The sequence below is a fragment of the Aphis gossypii genome, chromosome X (genome assembly GCF_020184175.1).
Source record: "Aphis gossypii isolate Hap1 chromosome X, ASM2018417v2, whole genome shotgun sequence".
Lineage (NCBI taxonomy): Eukaryota > Metazoa > Arthropoda > Insecta > Hemiptera > Aphididae > Aphis > Aphis gossypii.
The window spans coordinates 7,059,289-7,074,889 of NC_065533.1; the positions used below are offsets into that span (position 1 = coordinate 7,059,289).

General features: G+C 26.0%; 1 protein-coding gene across 1 annotated transcript in view; it reads left to right on the top strand.

The window, feature by feature from the left end:
• Positions 1–3,686: 3,686 nt before the first annotated feature.
• Positions 3,687–15,601, top strand: part of LOC114132094 (dynein axonemal heavy chain 2) — a 29,723-nt gene continuing 17,808 nt past the window's right edge. The window contains exons 1-18 of the mRNA XM_050207450.1: positions 3,687–3,838; positions 6,999–7,121; positions 7,430–7,554; positions 9,333–9,499; positions 9,588–9,753; positions 9,816–9,940; positions 10,053–10,232; positions 12,706–13,018; positions 13,171–13,391; positions 13,454–13,611; positions 13,687–13,832; positions 13,921–14,063; positions 14,140–14,236; positions 14,360–14,509; positions 14,585–14,777; positions 14,943–15,090; positions 15,155–15,355; positions 15,433–15,560. Coding sequence (XP_050063407.1) covers positions 3,793–3,838; positions 6,999–7,121; positions 7,430–7,554; positions 9,333–9,499; positions 9,588–9,753; positions 9,816–9,940; positions 10,053–10,232; positions 12,706–13,018; positions 13,171–13,391; positions 13,454–13,611; positions 13,687–13,832; positions 13,921–14,063; positions 14,140–14,236; positions 14,360–14,509; positions 14,585–14,777; positions 14,943–15,090; positions 15,155–15,355; positions 15,433–15,560 — 2,830 coding nt within the window. The 5' untranslated portion in view covers positions 3,687–3,792. The remainder of the gene's footprint in view (positions 3,839–6,998; positions 7,122–7,429; positions 7,555–9,332; positions 9,500–9,587; positions 9,754–9,815; positions 9,941–10,052; positions 10,233–12,705; positions 13,019–13,170; positions 13,392–13,453; positions 13,612–13,686; positions 13,833–13,920; positions 14,064–14,139; positions 14,237–14,359; positions 14,510–14,584; positions 14,778–14,942; positions 15,091–15,154; positions 15,356–15,432; positions 15,561–15,601) is intronic.

Here is a 15,601-nt window from a genome sequence, read left to right on the forward strand (position 1 = left end):
ACTAGGTATTTAAAATATTCTTTAATATTAAAAATACTTAGTCGTTATTGTAAAATGATTAATTTAGAGAAATTTTATACTTATAAATAATAAATATAATGTTCGGTATTTAATTTACCTATGTTATTTGTTACGTAATTTAAAAAAAAAAAATAAAGTCTTTTAAAAATGCATGGAAAACAAAATAATGTACATTAAGAAATAGGTTATTGTAAATTATCTATCTATTTAATATCATCGTAAATTGAATAGATGAGAACAAACTTTGGTCAAATCAAATTACATATTATGAGCAATAATGAAATAGAACCAAAGTCGGGGTAAATTGGTTTAGTAACTGCTCATTAAGAGACTACGTAACATCATGTATTGTATAATACATAAAATAAGTAACAAGGATTATATCAAATTGAATCTTTTATATAAAACTACTATTCATTTTATTTAAGGATATTCATTTTGTTAATGTTAAAATATAAATTGGTAACATATAAAAAGAAAATATTGATATTATCAATAATGATAAATAGATATTAGTTTTTAGGATAAATTAACAAAAAAAATATTGAAATTATTCTTAAAAAAATGAAATGAACAAAAAATAAGTATAATAATATAAAAAAAAAAAATAACATAAAATATAATAATAAACTTTATTACAAAGTATATAGTACTAGTATGATATACATAATAATAATAATAATTAAAAATGAAAATCTGTCACGCCTACAATTTTCTCATAATAACTGGAACAGCCAATAATAAATACATATTATTTTTATCTGAAATAATATTTTGATTGATTTCTAATAATTGGTTTAATTCATTAATTTCGATTTTCGATCATATTTATATATTATTATGTATAATGTATTATGTATAATAGAATTAGTTTTATATTAATGAGTAGTAATAGTAATTACTACACTAAATATGCTAGGTTATGATGTTAGATTAACTATTCTATTATTATTCGACTACCCATTGGTAATGCAATCCAACAGCGATTCCAAATATGCCAATCAACAATTATAATTTTAAGTTTTAAAGCTGAATAAAAAACATAACCATGAATAAAAACGTAGGTTTAAAATTTAAATGAAATAATTGATTATTACTGTAAAACAAAGCAAACCCTAGTGTTTCAATTTTCTTCGTAATCTACTTGCTTAATTGATTTTTCAGAATAAACAAATTAACGAAATTATGAATGAATATAAATTAATAGCATAATAGTAATACGTATTTATCTGAATGCATTATATAAATAATATACAAAATTTATTATGTATTTCTATTTTGAAATTTTTCCCTAGACATTGAATTATCAATGTATTTAATCAACTTTGACAGTATTAGAATTCATATAATAATTTAACTATACGCTTTATAATCTCTCTTAATTATTAAATTATTTTTTTAATTTACAAAAACTAATTTAAATTTAAAAAAAATAAATATCCCTTCGTTGGGTATAGTCATCTCAAACAGTGATCCCGTGGGATTTTTATACAAAAGCAGATTGTTTTCTGGTATTTTAAAATGCAGCTCCCTTATTGAAAATATTTATTAGTCATTAAAAAATTCTGATTATTTTCTTTTTATATCTATTTTGTAGTTTTTTTAAAAATTTTTGTCAATTTTAATTATATTTTACTTTTTAGAACATTTTTCATGTTTGAAACGATCACAAATTGTTGATTGTAAATTTTTGCATGATTGCCATTCTATTATATTTACAAATCATTCAAATCTAAAAAAATCATAACAATACAAATGGTAATGCAATTAATAAAAAAAAATATGTTAAATTTATCGCTAAAAAAAAGATAATAGTTTAAAATATTTCTAAAATTATAAATCACAAAACTTCTCAACAACAAAAAATGCACTAGAAGATGACAAGGACGATATTTTAATATTTTAATATACCTCTGTTGCTTTTGACTTATTTTATTTGTTTATTTATTCAATTCGAATAATTTGAAGTCTATATACTGAGAAATACTGGACATCGCTGAAAAAAAAGCAAGTAAAAACCAACTATCGAAGTATTGTTTTTATAAAAATAATACATACATATATAATATGCATATTTGAAAAATATACAAAAATACTTTTACTAATCAGGTCTATGAAATAAATTTTAAGTCCACTTTTATAGAGAAATTCAAAACTTATAAAAATCGACTGAAACAAGAATATCTTATACTAGTTATTACTTATTATTACGATTACCTAATATTGAAATAGTAAAATATTATTATTTATTAGGTTCTCAGACGTAATAATCATATTCAATGATAAAATTCAATATTAATATTTAAAAACAAACTAATTTATTTATATTATTTTGCATCTCTGATACTCATGTATAGTTATGTACCAAACTTGATCAGAATAATAATGTTCTTATGAAATGTGAAGTTGTAGAAAGAACTGCAAATAACTTATTCACATTTTAAATTTAAATTTTACCATAAATATATTTTATATTTAGTTAATGAAGACAAAACAAAGTTTGAAAAAATTTTAAAAAAACTGTAATCATAAAAATATGTAGGTACTTGAAAAAAACATTTTTGTTATGCATTATTGCAAGTAAATTTAAAATTAAATTAAATATCAAACACAGGGTTAATGAGATAATATCAATGTTGATAAAACATGAATAAATTATTTTATGCAATACATTATGTTAAAGGAAAATATGTATAAATTACTATTACAGTTATTGAACTGTTTTAGGTACTTCTAACCACGAAATTCTTATATTAACATCGTTGAAAAAAAAATTGAAAAATAGATTCAAAACATTTAAACAAATATTTATTAAAATTGCATATTACCTAGTAGTATGTTGACTCGAATATTGGTTTTTAGTGGCAAGTGGATAGTTGTGATGTATACAAGAAAACTATAGGGTTACTACACCTTAACTGTAACGTTACTGATACAAACTTTTATTAGCTATCCATTTTATGAATTAATATTTAAAAATGTTGACACGAAATCAAAATATTACTAGATTTTGAGCAAATAACTAATAATTATATGTAGTTCATATTGTATCTTTGTTTAAATTTAAATAAATTATAATAATTTATAAATCATTGAATTTTAAAATCAATATGGGTGAAAATTGATTTGCTAAAGTATTATTTTTTAACATTTTAGTTTTTAAGCTATAATTAGATGTTCGTTTAAAAATGATACGTTCAATAATAATATTATTTTTATGAATTACTTATAAACTGTATCTAAATTTTATAAAAATAAAATATAAATACCAAAAATATACTAATAATCTATTATACCTAATTCGTAAAGTTGAAAGGTTCCTTTAAGTTCCTATGTATTTTTCAATTTGTAAATAATAGTTTATTCAAATATTCGATAATGGTAAATCATTTAACTTTTAACGAATTTTCAAGAATTGACAAACTCGTCAAGACGATTGGTGAGCTTAAAATGCCGGTAATAAAAGTCGCACGAAAGTCGTGACTTGTGCATTGCGTGATTCACAGTAATGAGTTTATGACTAATTAAGTTTCCTATATTATTATTTATTGTTCTTTCTATTTTAATACGCTATAATATGCTATTTAAATAAAAAATAACCAATCGATTTTTTACAAGCTATGTAACAAGTATCTACGGCAACACAACAGAATGTTTGCATTTGTTTACGTATTATAATTTTTCTTGTTTCTGTTTTTTTTACAACATTTTGCAAACTTAGTCATGTTATTGATCTTATAATCATACTGGTTACTCTAAAAGGTTTACAAGATGTTAGAGGAGGAAGAAGAAGAACACATCATAAGGCAACAGGAAGGTTAGACTTAAACTTTAATGCAGATAAATATAATAATAATAATAATAATAATAATAACCCAGTACTGAACCATATTATTATTATTATTATTGTTATTATTATTATTATTATTTTTATTTGTAATAAGATTTGTATATATGTTTATTACGTGATATTTCTAAATAAATTATTGAGAAATTCCTTCGGTTAATTCACTTAATAATATGAAAATAACAAAAACGACTTAGTATATACTTTACATTAACATCGAATGAAGGGTATATTATAACTTGATATAAATTCAACAAGACGCATGAAAATAATTATTTTACATCTAACGAAAACCCTTTAGTACTCCATAATAATGTGTATACGTATAGATGAGAGTGACAATTATCAGCTAAATACAATTTATACCTAAATGTATTTACGGTTTTTAAGTGCTTAATAAAAATATAATTAAATATTATAATAATATTAACATTTAAATATTTTTTTTTATCTTTAACATGATATATTTTTACGGAAAAATGTGTGAAAAAATCGACACCCAAACTGTAGGGTCAATAGTTGCCACTTGTATCATAATTAATTTTCATAAATTTAATAATAACCTGAATTGAAAATGTATTACAATATGTTATAAAAGGGAGTTATGCAGAAATGTTTGGATTTTTTTTTAACCGGTAATTTGTTCTGCTACTTTTTTAAAATTATTAAAATTGTTGAGATATATTTTCAATTTGAATCACATAAATCGTGGCGAAAAATATTCAGTTCCTTCAACCAATGAGTAAATAGATGATTTTCTGCAATACCACTGTCTTGCGTATATGATCTGAATACCTTATTGTTTCAAATAAACCGGTGAACGTGATTTTATTTTAAATGTATGTTTGCGTCGATCGTTATCAAACCAAGTACGGGACATATTTAATTCTTTACATTCTTGGTGATTATTTTCAACATGAAATTCAAATGGGGAAATCGTTAAAGGTCGAACGAATTTATACTATCGTTCAGCGTCCGTTTTATAGTCTGATCGTAACGGAGAAACAAAACCGAGCAAAAACGATTGAGACATTCGATTTAGACCCCAGTGGTTTACATATAACAGTGACTATACCTAATTATATTTTATTGATCTTAAAAATTCTCCGTACCCAAAAACCCTTTTTAAAGAACGGAAATCTGATATGACTCCAAGGGGGTGATGAGAAGTGTGCAATTCTTGTGCACAGATCAGAGTGATGTCCTGACACCGAGAAAAAAGTCTTTGAAAAGCTTACAATGAAATCCTACGAACCTCGTTATGCGGGTACGTCATTTCGACCGATTGCAGTGTAGGACGTTTTGTCTACTGTCGAATAGAAAAATAAAAAAAAAAAATGAAATAAATGCAAATTGCAAACCTTCTTTTAGAGATAACGTTTGAACTATACACTGGGGCGAATTGCCGTCCACCAAGAGTGGGTGCATTTTTCTTAGTAAATGTGTCCCCCGAGTGACGACCCCGCAGTTATACGAACGGCGTATAATGTGTAAAGCCATCGGCCGAAACGCATTTTACGCGACCGTATACCTATTACCATTAAATGTATTACTCACTGCATATGAGACAATATAAGCCCCAAGAAAAAAAAATGTCTACAAACGTCTGAGAAGAAAAAATACGACTATCTATCGGTGTATAAAATCACTGTTCACTTATGTTATTTGGCGCTAGACATGGTTGTATGTCTTTCTGTTGCTGTCAGCGCGTCCGCAGAGAAGTCGCTTCGATTAATTGCCTTAATTCAACTGTTAATAATTTTCTTTTTTTTTTTTAACGAATTCGTTTCTCGATCTGTGCATCAATCTTATTTATTTTACTTTACTGTCTAACATCACAACACAGAAATGTTCTTCTTTACTGAATATCACAATATGGTATTTAAAATTAGCAATTTAAATCGAATTTTGTGCTTATATCGTCGAGAACATAAAAACCGGTATTAATATTAATTTGTAGACACACACGCACATCTTATCATATCAAGTGAACTAACATTGTCAGTGGTAGGTACAGACAATTCTATATCACATAAGAGATTCTGTTTTTTTTTGGTTTAATCAACTTTTCAACACTTATATAATATGCAATTTAAATATTTAAAATAATAGGTATTTAGTTTATTGTTTTTGAGTTATTAAACCTTAAAATCAGTTTATTTGTAGACATTAATACAAAAAAAGATCTCATTTCTCTCATTTCTTATAATACTATAATAGTGTGAGTAATAAGTATCTTATTAACAATTTGTAATTTGTTATGCATCGTACAACTTTTGTTTTCAAACTAAAACGCTAGAATATAATATGTCTTATGTTTAAATATTATATACAAGACTTTTCTATATTTTGCACTGAACAAAACCTAAGAACAACTGAATAGATGAATAGATAAGATTTGAAAAAACATAACTAAAAGTTAGGTATAATTATATTTTATTCAATTATATATTTTTTAGTTATTTGTTTATTTATTGTTAATAACAGCCCAATACAAGCTTTAAATGTCAATGACTGCACGACAAAAGAGGAAAAGCGACATAATAAATGATATTATAATATCATAATATCTAACATATAACAAACCTATAATTCACCTGTATAGTGAATTGAATAAAAAAAAATAAATGTAGTAATAATAATGGTATAATATTAATGATTATGAAAAAAAAAAACAATCAAAAAACGTAAAATAATTTTAAAAATACTAGAGTTAAAACTAAATGAAGTTGTTATAATTAAAATGGTTAATATCTGCTATCTGTGATTTTGAATCTACCTATGATATTGATTAGGTACACATGTAAAATTTCAATTTAAAAAAACGCGCGTATAAAAACTTCACACTAACGTCGTTGTGATGCACCTTTACAAGTTTAATCGTACGTCGAACCATTTGCAATTATTAGGTATGTTTTTTTTCGATACAATAAAAATAACGTTATGTCATGCTCCATTTTGATTTTACATCCAAATACGACCGTCCGTTTTTCACGGATGACGTGTGGCTTTATTTCGTATTACACATTATCAATTAATAATGCTTATATTACTTATATGTCCATAACATTATAATATTATAACATTTACTTATTGTCCGATATGTGATGCCATTCGTGAACGATCGTAGCCGAATTAGTCCGATGGTACACGGACGTACATGCACACCTGGAAAACGATCAGCGGATTCCGAGCAGATGTGATTACGGGATGATTCACATCGTTGACGAACTCACATACTGGGAAGAAAGACGTTAGTGATTTACGCCGTTTAGTATAATAGTTTAAGCAAAATTTTTCCGAGGTCCTCCTTCGCTTGTTATGTAAAACATATATTATAATGATATTATTGTTTCAATTGACATTATAATAAATTAAAACTTACTTATCACTCGATAATATGTGATACACAAATACTGTTTGATGAGGAGGATTAAGATACTCCCTCCTCATCATCACAACAGTATTGGTTGTATTACTATTTTGGTTAATAAAGGAATTACACCCCTCCCCCCTGGGGACTTACCGGAGCACTAATCGTATGTTTTTTTATCCCCTTAGTCGTGGATTTGGAGTTCATAACGGCTGTATTAAAACGCGTCCGGGTGTCCGAAACGGTAGAACGTCTGAGGAAAGCGCAGTCTGGGTTCGTGAAACTCTACGAGAACATGACTTATAGTCTGGAAGTAATTATATACAATAAACAACTCGTAAATACATCGTATACGTCTATGTCACGGTGATACAAGTCACGCGTTGCTGTTATTAGCGGGTTCTTGTAACGCATTTTTTTTTTCTATTTTTCATATCAGTATACCTACTGGTCAGTACGGGACTGCAAGAACTGCGTCTTGCTTAAGCTACCTAATGGTTTTTTTTAAAGAAAAAAAAATAGTGTTTGTTAACTTGTAATTTGTTCACATATCATGTTATATAAGTATTAATGTTACACGGTGCTCATTTGTTTAGAAAATGTGTGGAAAACGGGTATAGATACTAGATAGACACTTTTTATTTGAACAATTTAATATTTTGGTTTCGTTTAATTGAAACGATATTGGCTTTTTTTAAAATACGTACATACCAAATAGGTATTTATTGTTTTTACTATCCAGCTAAACGCGTACTGTTTTTGAGTAGATACCTTTCCATTATTATTTTTAAATCACATAAATCATAGACGAATGACTTTTTAGTATTAATTATTTTCTAATACCAAGCAAAAGGGTCCTTATTCGAATTTAAAATGAGATAAATAATTAAATAATAATGAAAAAAAAAACGGATAATAAATCGTTTGTAAAGAATAAATATTTTCGTGTTAAAATAATATTGTTCATATTCACTCATATATGAAACTTTGGTTACATGATATAGTATTCTTGGAAGTATGTAAAATTCAAAACAGTTTACCGTTATCGTGGGTATATTTTTCTCACTATTCACAGCCGTTAACTATAATATGGTTTAGTGGGGTAATGTAAATAATACTAACGAACAACCGACTGACGTTCAAATAATATTACAATAATGATATTAAAACTTCTACTATATTTGACGTTCATCATTCTGCTTGGATAGGCTACAAACTGTCGAGGGTGTATTTATAAAGTGATCTTCACGTGTTAATATATACCTGTGCGGCGATAACATTAGGAGCAATTTTCGTACTTCGGTTAACTTAATATCGTGCGGCCGGGGTAACTGGTGTATTTTATGAAACTGTGTATAGTAGGAGATGTCTATAATATGATATAATATTATTTTGAGTAAAATATGTATTGTAATATAGCTCTCTCGAACTGAACAGCGGAATTCAATAAATCTAATTCCTGCGCTTCGTATGTATTGCAATTTTTCGAAATATTACGCCACCGTATCTGTGCTACTAACAGTGAATCGATACACTATTTCTCATATCGCATCGATCCAATTATTATCTACATATCGGACCACATAATATTGTTTCCAAATGTACAATACCGGAAGACCGGAAGTGCGCATTCGTGGTGTACAATTTGGTCTTAATAACAAACCTAATTATTACTCTATATCTATATAATATAATAATTGTTATGTCTTATAAGTATAAGCTCACATAATAAATTATGATTTTAGAGTGCTAAAATATGTTAAATACACCATATATATTATTAAATTTATTGTTCCGATTCAAAAAAATAATTATAAAATAATTAGGTACCTAATTTCATTAATATTTTAATTTAAATTCGTAACTTTTTGAGTGGATTTTATGAAAAACAGTGTAAAAAAAACCAAAACTGATTTTTTTTCTTTATCCCATCTCCCCCTCCCCTTTGTAATATTTTTTATTTTTGTTTGGTTTTTTTTATCAACTATAACTTGTTACTATGTAGTATAATATAGTATAAATTTGTCTCATAAGAAGTTTTCGTCAACTCTTTGACATACATTTTTACATTTTTTGTCGTAAATGTTACAGAGATCGTTAACCGAGACGAAATCTAACTTGAACTACTTACAAATCGTTAAAGATACATGTATGAAAATGTACAACATCAAATCACTGAGCAAAATCTTACCCATGTTACCAACTTTATTCGTGCAATTTATTTTTATACTTGAAGAATCCCTTTATTACAACAAAACGTAATGCGCATTTCATACATCTAATTTCCAATCAGATACTTAATATATTATTTATATACTAATGTAATCAATCTTTTATTTATTCAAGATCCGATTTTGACCATTTGTGCGGATGTCTGTGTAATCAAGTAATATTTTTATGCCGACAAACTATAGACACTGTCACTATATTTGACAGTGATGTAAAGATGTTAATGGACTCTCTTCACAAATGTTTACTGTGTTGTCAAAATTTACTATCTGTGTATAATGAAGTAACAGTTAATCTATTTACAACCGATAGTTTTGAGGTAATATTTTTTTCACGTGTATTCAGGTATTAAAAATATATAATAATCAAGATAAAGAAAAGTTATGGGTAAAAGCTAAGCCAGTATACAAATTTATGGAACGTTGCAAAGATTTAAAATATATTTTGAAATCAAAAATAGTATTTAAAAGGTATCAATTTTCTATAATAACTGTATGACAAATGTAAATTATTGGACTAATAATAGCAATTGATGCATACATAAATTACTTAGTGATTAATTTTGACAAAACATTTTACCAGGTTAAACGTATACAATTTAGATGTACCGAAACCAAATTTTTCGTTCAGTCCGGGACAATATTTCGTTAAGTATTTGGATATAAATGAACAACATTTCGATGTTGTTTTCAACGACTTGAAAGTTCCTGTAATTAGGATATTCAATGTGCTCGACAACGTTTGGAATCACCATATCACAAAGTAATTAACGTTTGATAAGTTATATGTATGGTGTAACAATTTGCATTAAAGTATTGTTGTAATATTACATAATGCTTTTAATATTTTATACGGTTTTATTGTCGAGACCCATTTTTTGATGAAAATAGACATCGATTTAATTGCGTCATTATAGGCAGCACAGAGCAGAGTGATGAATGTATTGATATTACAACGATGTAGGGTTTTTTAAATTCATTTTTTCTATATATCATCACTTTGTGACAGTAAAAATGCTTTGATTTTTAAAATTGAGCGTGGTTTCTGGTAGGAAATTTAATTTAATTGGTATTTTGTGTGGTCAAAATTAAAAATATTTTCACTACTTATTTATAAATTGGGTAATCACAAAAAAAAAAAAATTGAAGAAAAAAATGGAGATTCGGGTGCAAATCTAATTTTAAACAAAATTAATTTTGTTTTTTTTTTTGTGTATTTCGAAAACAAATTATCTTATATTATACTGAAATTGCGACCAAATGTTAAATTTATTATTTATTTACGAAAACATTTTCAAATATTTTTTCTCTTTTTAAGTTATTTATGTGCATGAAAAATATTCAATTTTTTGAAAATGTTATTCAAGATTTCTAATAAATGCCTTATTTTCTAATTAAAAATATAAACAATTTATACTTGCAATAACTTTGACTGAAATTTAGAATTTTGATAAAATTTGTCAAAAATGGCAAAAATTGCAAACTATTTTTACCTAATTATAAATTCATACAAAAATTTTTTATACACTTAAGTTATGAAATTTTGAAAATTTAAATTTTGAAATCTAAAAAATATATAAAGAAAATTATTTTATTATATTATCTATTTATAATATGAATCTATTTTCATTCTTTTACGATATTTACAGAAATATATTATTCAAGTTTAGATTCTGAACGAAGTTATGAAGGCATTGATTTTATAATGGTGTGTGTTTTATTTTATTTTTTTGTTTTTTTGTTTCTGTGTACAGCATAACTTGTCGTATAATGCTTCAATTGCAAACTTCAGGGAAAGTTTTCGGTAGAAAAATGAATATCCTTATTGTATTATAGAGATCAAAAGTAAACATTTTCCAACAGTTTTCATATAAATTGAGAAAAACAAAAAAAAATTGCCGGAAAACGGGAATTTTTACTCAAAGCCAGTTTTTGACTAAAACTTTTTTTTTTATATGTTTCTAATTCAAAAACTAATCCCTGTAAATACTTGAAATTTTACTAAATTTTTATATTAATGTTATCTATATAGAGTTAAATTTTCAAAATATTTTAACATTTTTTGAGCTATTTATATAGGCAACTGAAATTTTTTTTTTAAAAAATCGTTTATCACAATTTTTTTTTAAGCATTTATAGTTTAATTTTTATGAAATATGACAAAATCAGGAAAATTTACAAATAATTTTGTAGTTGAAAAATCATGAAATTGTTAGTAATTCAACTCTAATTTTTTCATAAATGTTCCTGAAAATAGCTTTACAGAAACTCAAAACATTATAATAGAAAAAATGTTATGTGTGTTTGAATTTTAAATGTTTACGAAATCGAGTAACGATAACGATTTATCTTCAAACGAAATTAAATATTTGTTATAATTTAAAAAGTATAAGTTGTAGATACTTGAAAATTTCACCAGTTGTTTTTATTATCATTTTCTTTATATGATTTAATTTTCAAAATATTTTACTGATCTCAATGAATACTTGAAAATTTAATTCAAAATTCATCATAAGTTATTCTTATAGTGATTTAGAAATTATAAGAATACATGGTCACAATTTTTTTTTATTAGCAATTGAAGTTCAAATATTGACAAAAATATTTTTGTGTATTCAGGCCATTAAAACATAAACCACCTAAATTATATCCTAGGCTGACAAATCATCTTCGTTCAGAATCGTTTTTCGTGTACAGTAATTAATACCTCTCTTCGGATTCAAATTTAATACATTAATTATAGTGACCTACTATATACAGCAGAGCGTTACTCACTTATTAGTTATACAAGTTAATGTTATAAGGTATTAAGGTATAAATATTTATTATTACTATAAATAAATACTAATAATACAATAAATGCAATGTTTTCAGAAAAAAATTATACTAATCTAAATTAGTAATATAAATTAGGTACTTTAAGAACTGTACCTATAATAAAAATATACACCACGAAAATATACTTCATGATATAGTCTAACAGATTGTCTACGCTCAGAATTGTTTAATAGATATATCATTTAAATTTAAATTGAAATAGTGACCCACTCGACAACTAATGTACATTGCCCAGCGATACCCACTTATTTACCTTTTTATAAACAGTAACCATTAATGATAAACTATATTTTAACTGAAATGAATCATTTGTGAAATAGATTTCGACATAATTGTTTAAAAAAAAAAAAAACAACGAACTTAACTTGAGTATTAATTATTTGATTATTTGATTATAGATTTCAGAATGAAATCAAACAATTATGTTCACAAATCGTAAAAATAACGGATATGGCCTTAAAAACAGCCTGCAATGCAGCAGACTGTGTTAAAATATTACAGGGTTTACGATATTTCATCGAATGGCGGCCACTTAAGAACTATTTCCGTATACGGACTAAATTAGTGTTTACATTTTTAATTGAATATATTGCATCGGTGATGGAAATGTTTTATAACAATAAGTATTATATACCTCATTATATGCCAAAATACTCGGGTGTTTGCATTATGGCCATCATCCAGTTCAACAATATAACAGAATTAAAAAATGTAAATTTATGCACTTATTATTATCATACGATTATATGATATACTCGTGCATTAGTTATTTACATTAAACAATGGAAAAGTATTTTTTAAATACATTTCCAAATCATATTTTATAACGCTGCCTATAATTAACTGTTGACGTTTTAAAATAGGCTGTCTTTGATCGGCCTTGGTTATTAACATGTTCTCTCACTAAACAATTACGGGAGGCGTATTCTTCTTATGCAGACCTTTATCAACGAATGCTTAAGAATTCATTTAGGGCCTGGTGGAATCAGATTGATCCAAAAGTCGAAAATCAACTGGAAAATCATATTTTTACAAAAACCCAATTGTCGAATCGTTGTTGCAAATTCACTTTAGATATAAAAAGGTATATATAGGCACATAAGTATTTTAATTAATTGATAAAAATTATAATGTCTTCCTATAAAGCCACATCTATGATTTGACTGAAGAAATTATTGCCTGGAAGTTGATCAAAGTAGGAATGCCATATGAGTACTTAGAATTTACCAAAATTGCTAAACAAATAAGAATTTTACACAAAAACGCTAGAATGGTTCTTAAGGACTACAATTATATTATTGCTGGTATTTTTTTAACATTATGGTTAATAATATTGTCCGTGGTAATTTACTATAATATGTCGTATGTATGGAATACAGGCCTATCGAAACAAGAAGTACAACTGTTTTATGAAACATTGAATACATGCGTTAAAATAATAGATCCGCTAGTATTTAAATATACTTGGTCTCAATTAGATAATGTCAATAAATATCTCCCCAGTTGTTATGAACAACTGGAATCAGTTAAGTTTTTTTTTTTGAATAATATGTATTACAGAATTTTTTTTTAAAATGCATATTTCTAATTAAGTTGTAAATAAAAATATCCAGGTTCAAGTCATTGAAAATTGCTATAAGCAATGCAATACTGAAATTGTTGAATTATGTACACAAATATCTAATACGCCATTGTTTGGAAATGAACTTGAACTTGTGATGATAAAAGGTTTGAGTCATAATAAGGATAACTTAAGGTTTGGTTTCAAGTTTTTATTTATTTAAATAATTATTATCTAATGCATCAATTATACACGAGTTTTGTTCCAATAGTAATAGAAATTCGGTCTTGAAAATCATCAGCTATTATAATGAAATCATTAGATACGTAACAGTGGTATATGAAAGATTTGAAAAACATATTAAGCGTGTATGTACAATTTTAATTAAATATTATTTTAGCTGTTTACAAATTTAAAATATGTATTGAAGTATACATTAGTTTATCACAAAAATTAATTAATTTGTTTTAAAAAATATAAACTATAAATAGATGACGTTATATTGGGAACACTACCTAATCAAAATAGATACTCTCATACACGAGTCGTTAGTTCTTAATGTGAGATGGTCGATGAAAAACACTCTAGCACAACGATCTGAAACCGTGTTTTTGATAAACGTCAGTTTACACGGCAATAAGGTATGATTGACGGATACTTCATTGTTACTTTAACTTTTTTTGCTACTACAAATCAATTAATACGGTTTTCGATAGATCCAATACCATCCAACTTTAATACAACTAGTGGTATATTCTATGAAATTACTTTTGGATATGGCAACAGCATTAAAAGTTATACCCAGGTTGTGTCATACATTTAAAATCGCAAACGTTAATCTGATGCCTTATAGCTATGCGGTCGCTCATGACCGAGTGTGTTCTGACTTGCAAACGGAAATCGATATCAGTAAGCCAAAATTAGAATTACTTTACTATAACTCTATATTAAGTAAAAATTAATTAGAAATGTAATCCTTGACACAATATTCCAGTGTATATTCAGCATAAAGTTATGTAACATTTATATATTGATTATACCTGTTAAATTAGTTAATTTTTGTATTTTATTTAGCGACGAAAGATATATTGCTAAGTATAAATAAATATATGGATACTTTAATGAAATACAGTGATATTTGGACCAAGAACAAATTAGAGCATTTAAATGAATTCGAATCAACTCCACACAATGCGGATTCTATTGATAAACAAATTATGCTGTATGAAAAACCAAGTGTTAAATTTATACATTTCTTATGATAATTGTTCTAAATATATTTGCAGATACCTCAATTATATAAATAAGTTAAATGAGATGGAGACCGAAACGACAGTATCTTGTACCATTGTTAGAATCAGTGATATGATAAATCAAGTTATAAGACACTGTCAAGATTGGATTTCAAATTATTCCCTATTACTTTTAGGTGAAACGTCCCGCCTTATCGAAGGATTTTATGAATATATTGAAATGAACGGCCAACGGTAAGTTTGAAACATTACTACATATGTATAATTAAAAAAATGAAATATGAGTTACCTAATTGATTTTAATTTAATAGTGTAATGTTACCACCAGTTAACTTGGACGAAATGGTCCAATTTATTGAATATAAAAAAAAGGTGGATTTAGAATGTGATGCTAAAAAAGAAGAAATAAATTTAATTACGGAAAACGTTGTTATTTTAGGTGAGTTTTCGAATAGATATAAAATTGTTTTAATTTTATTA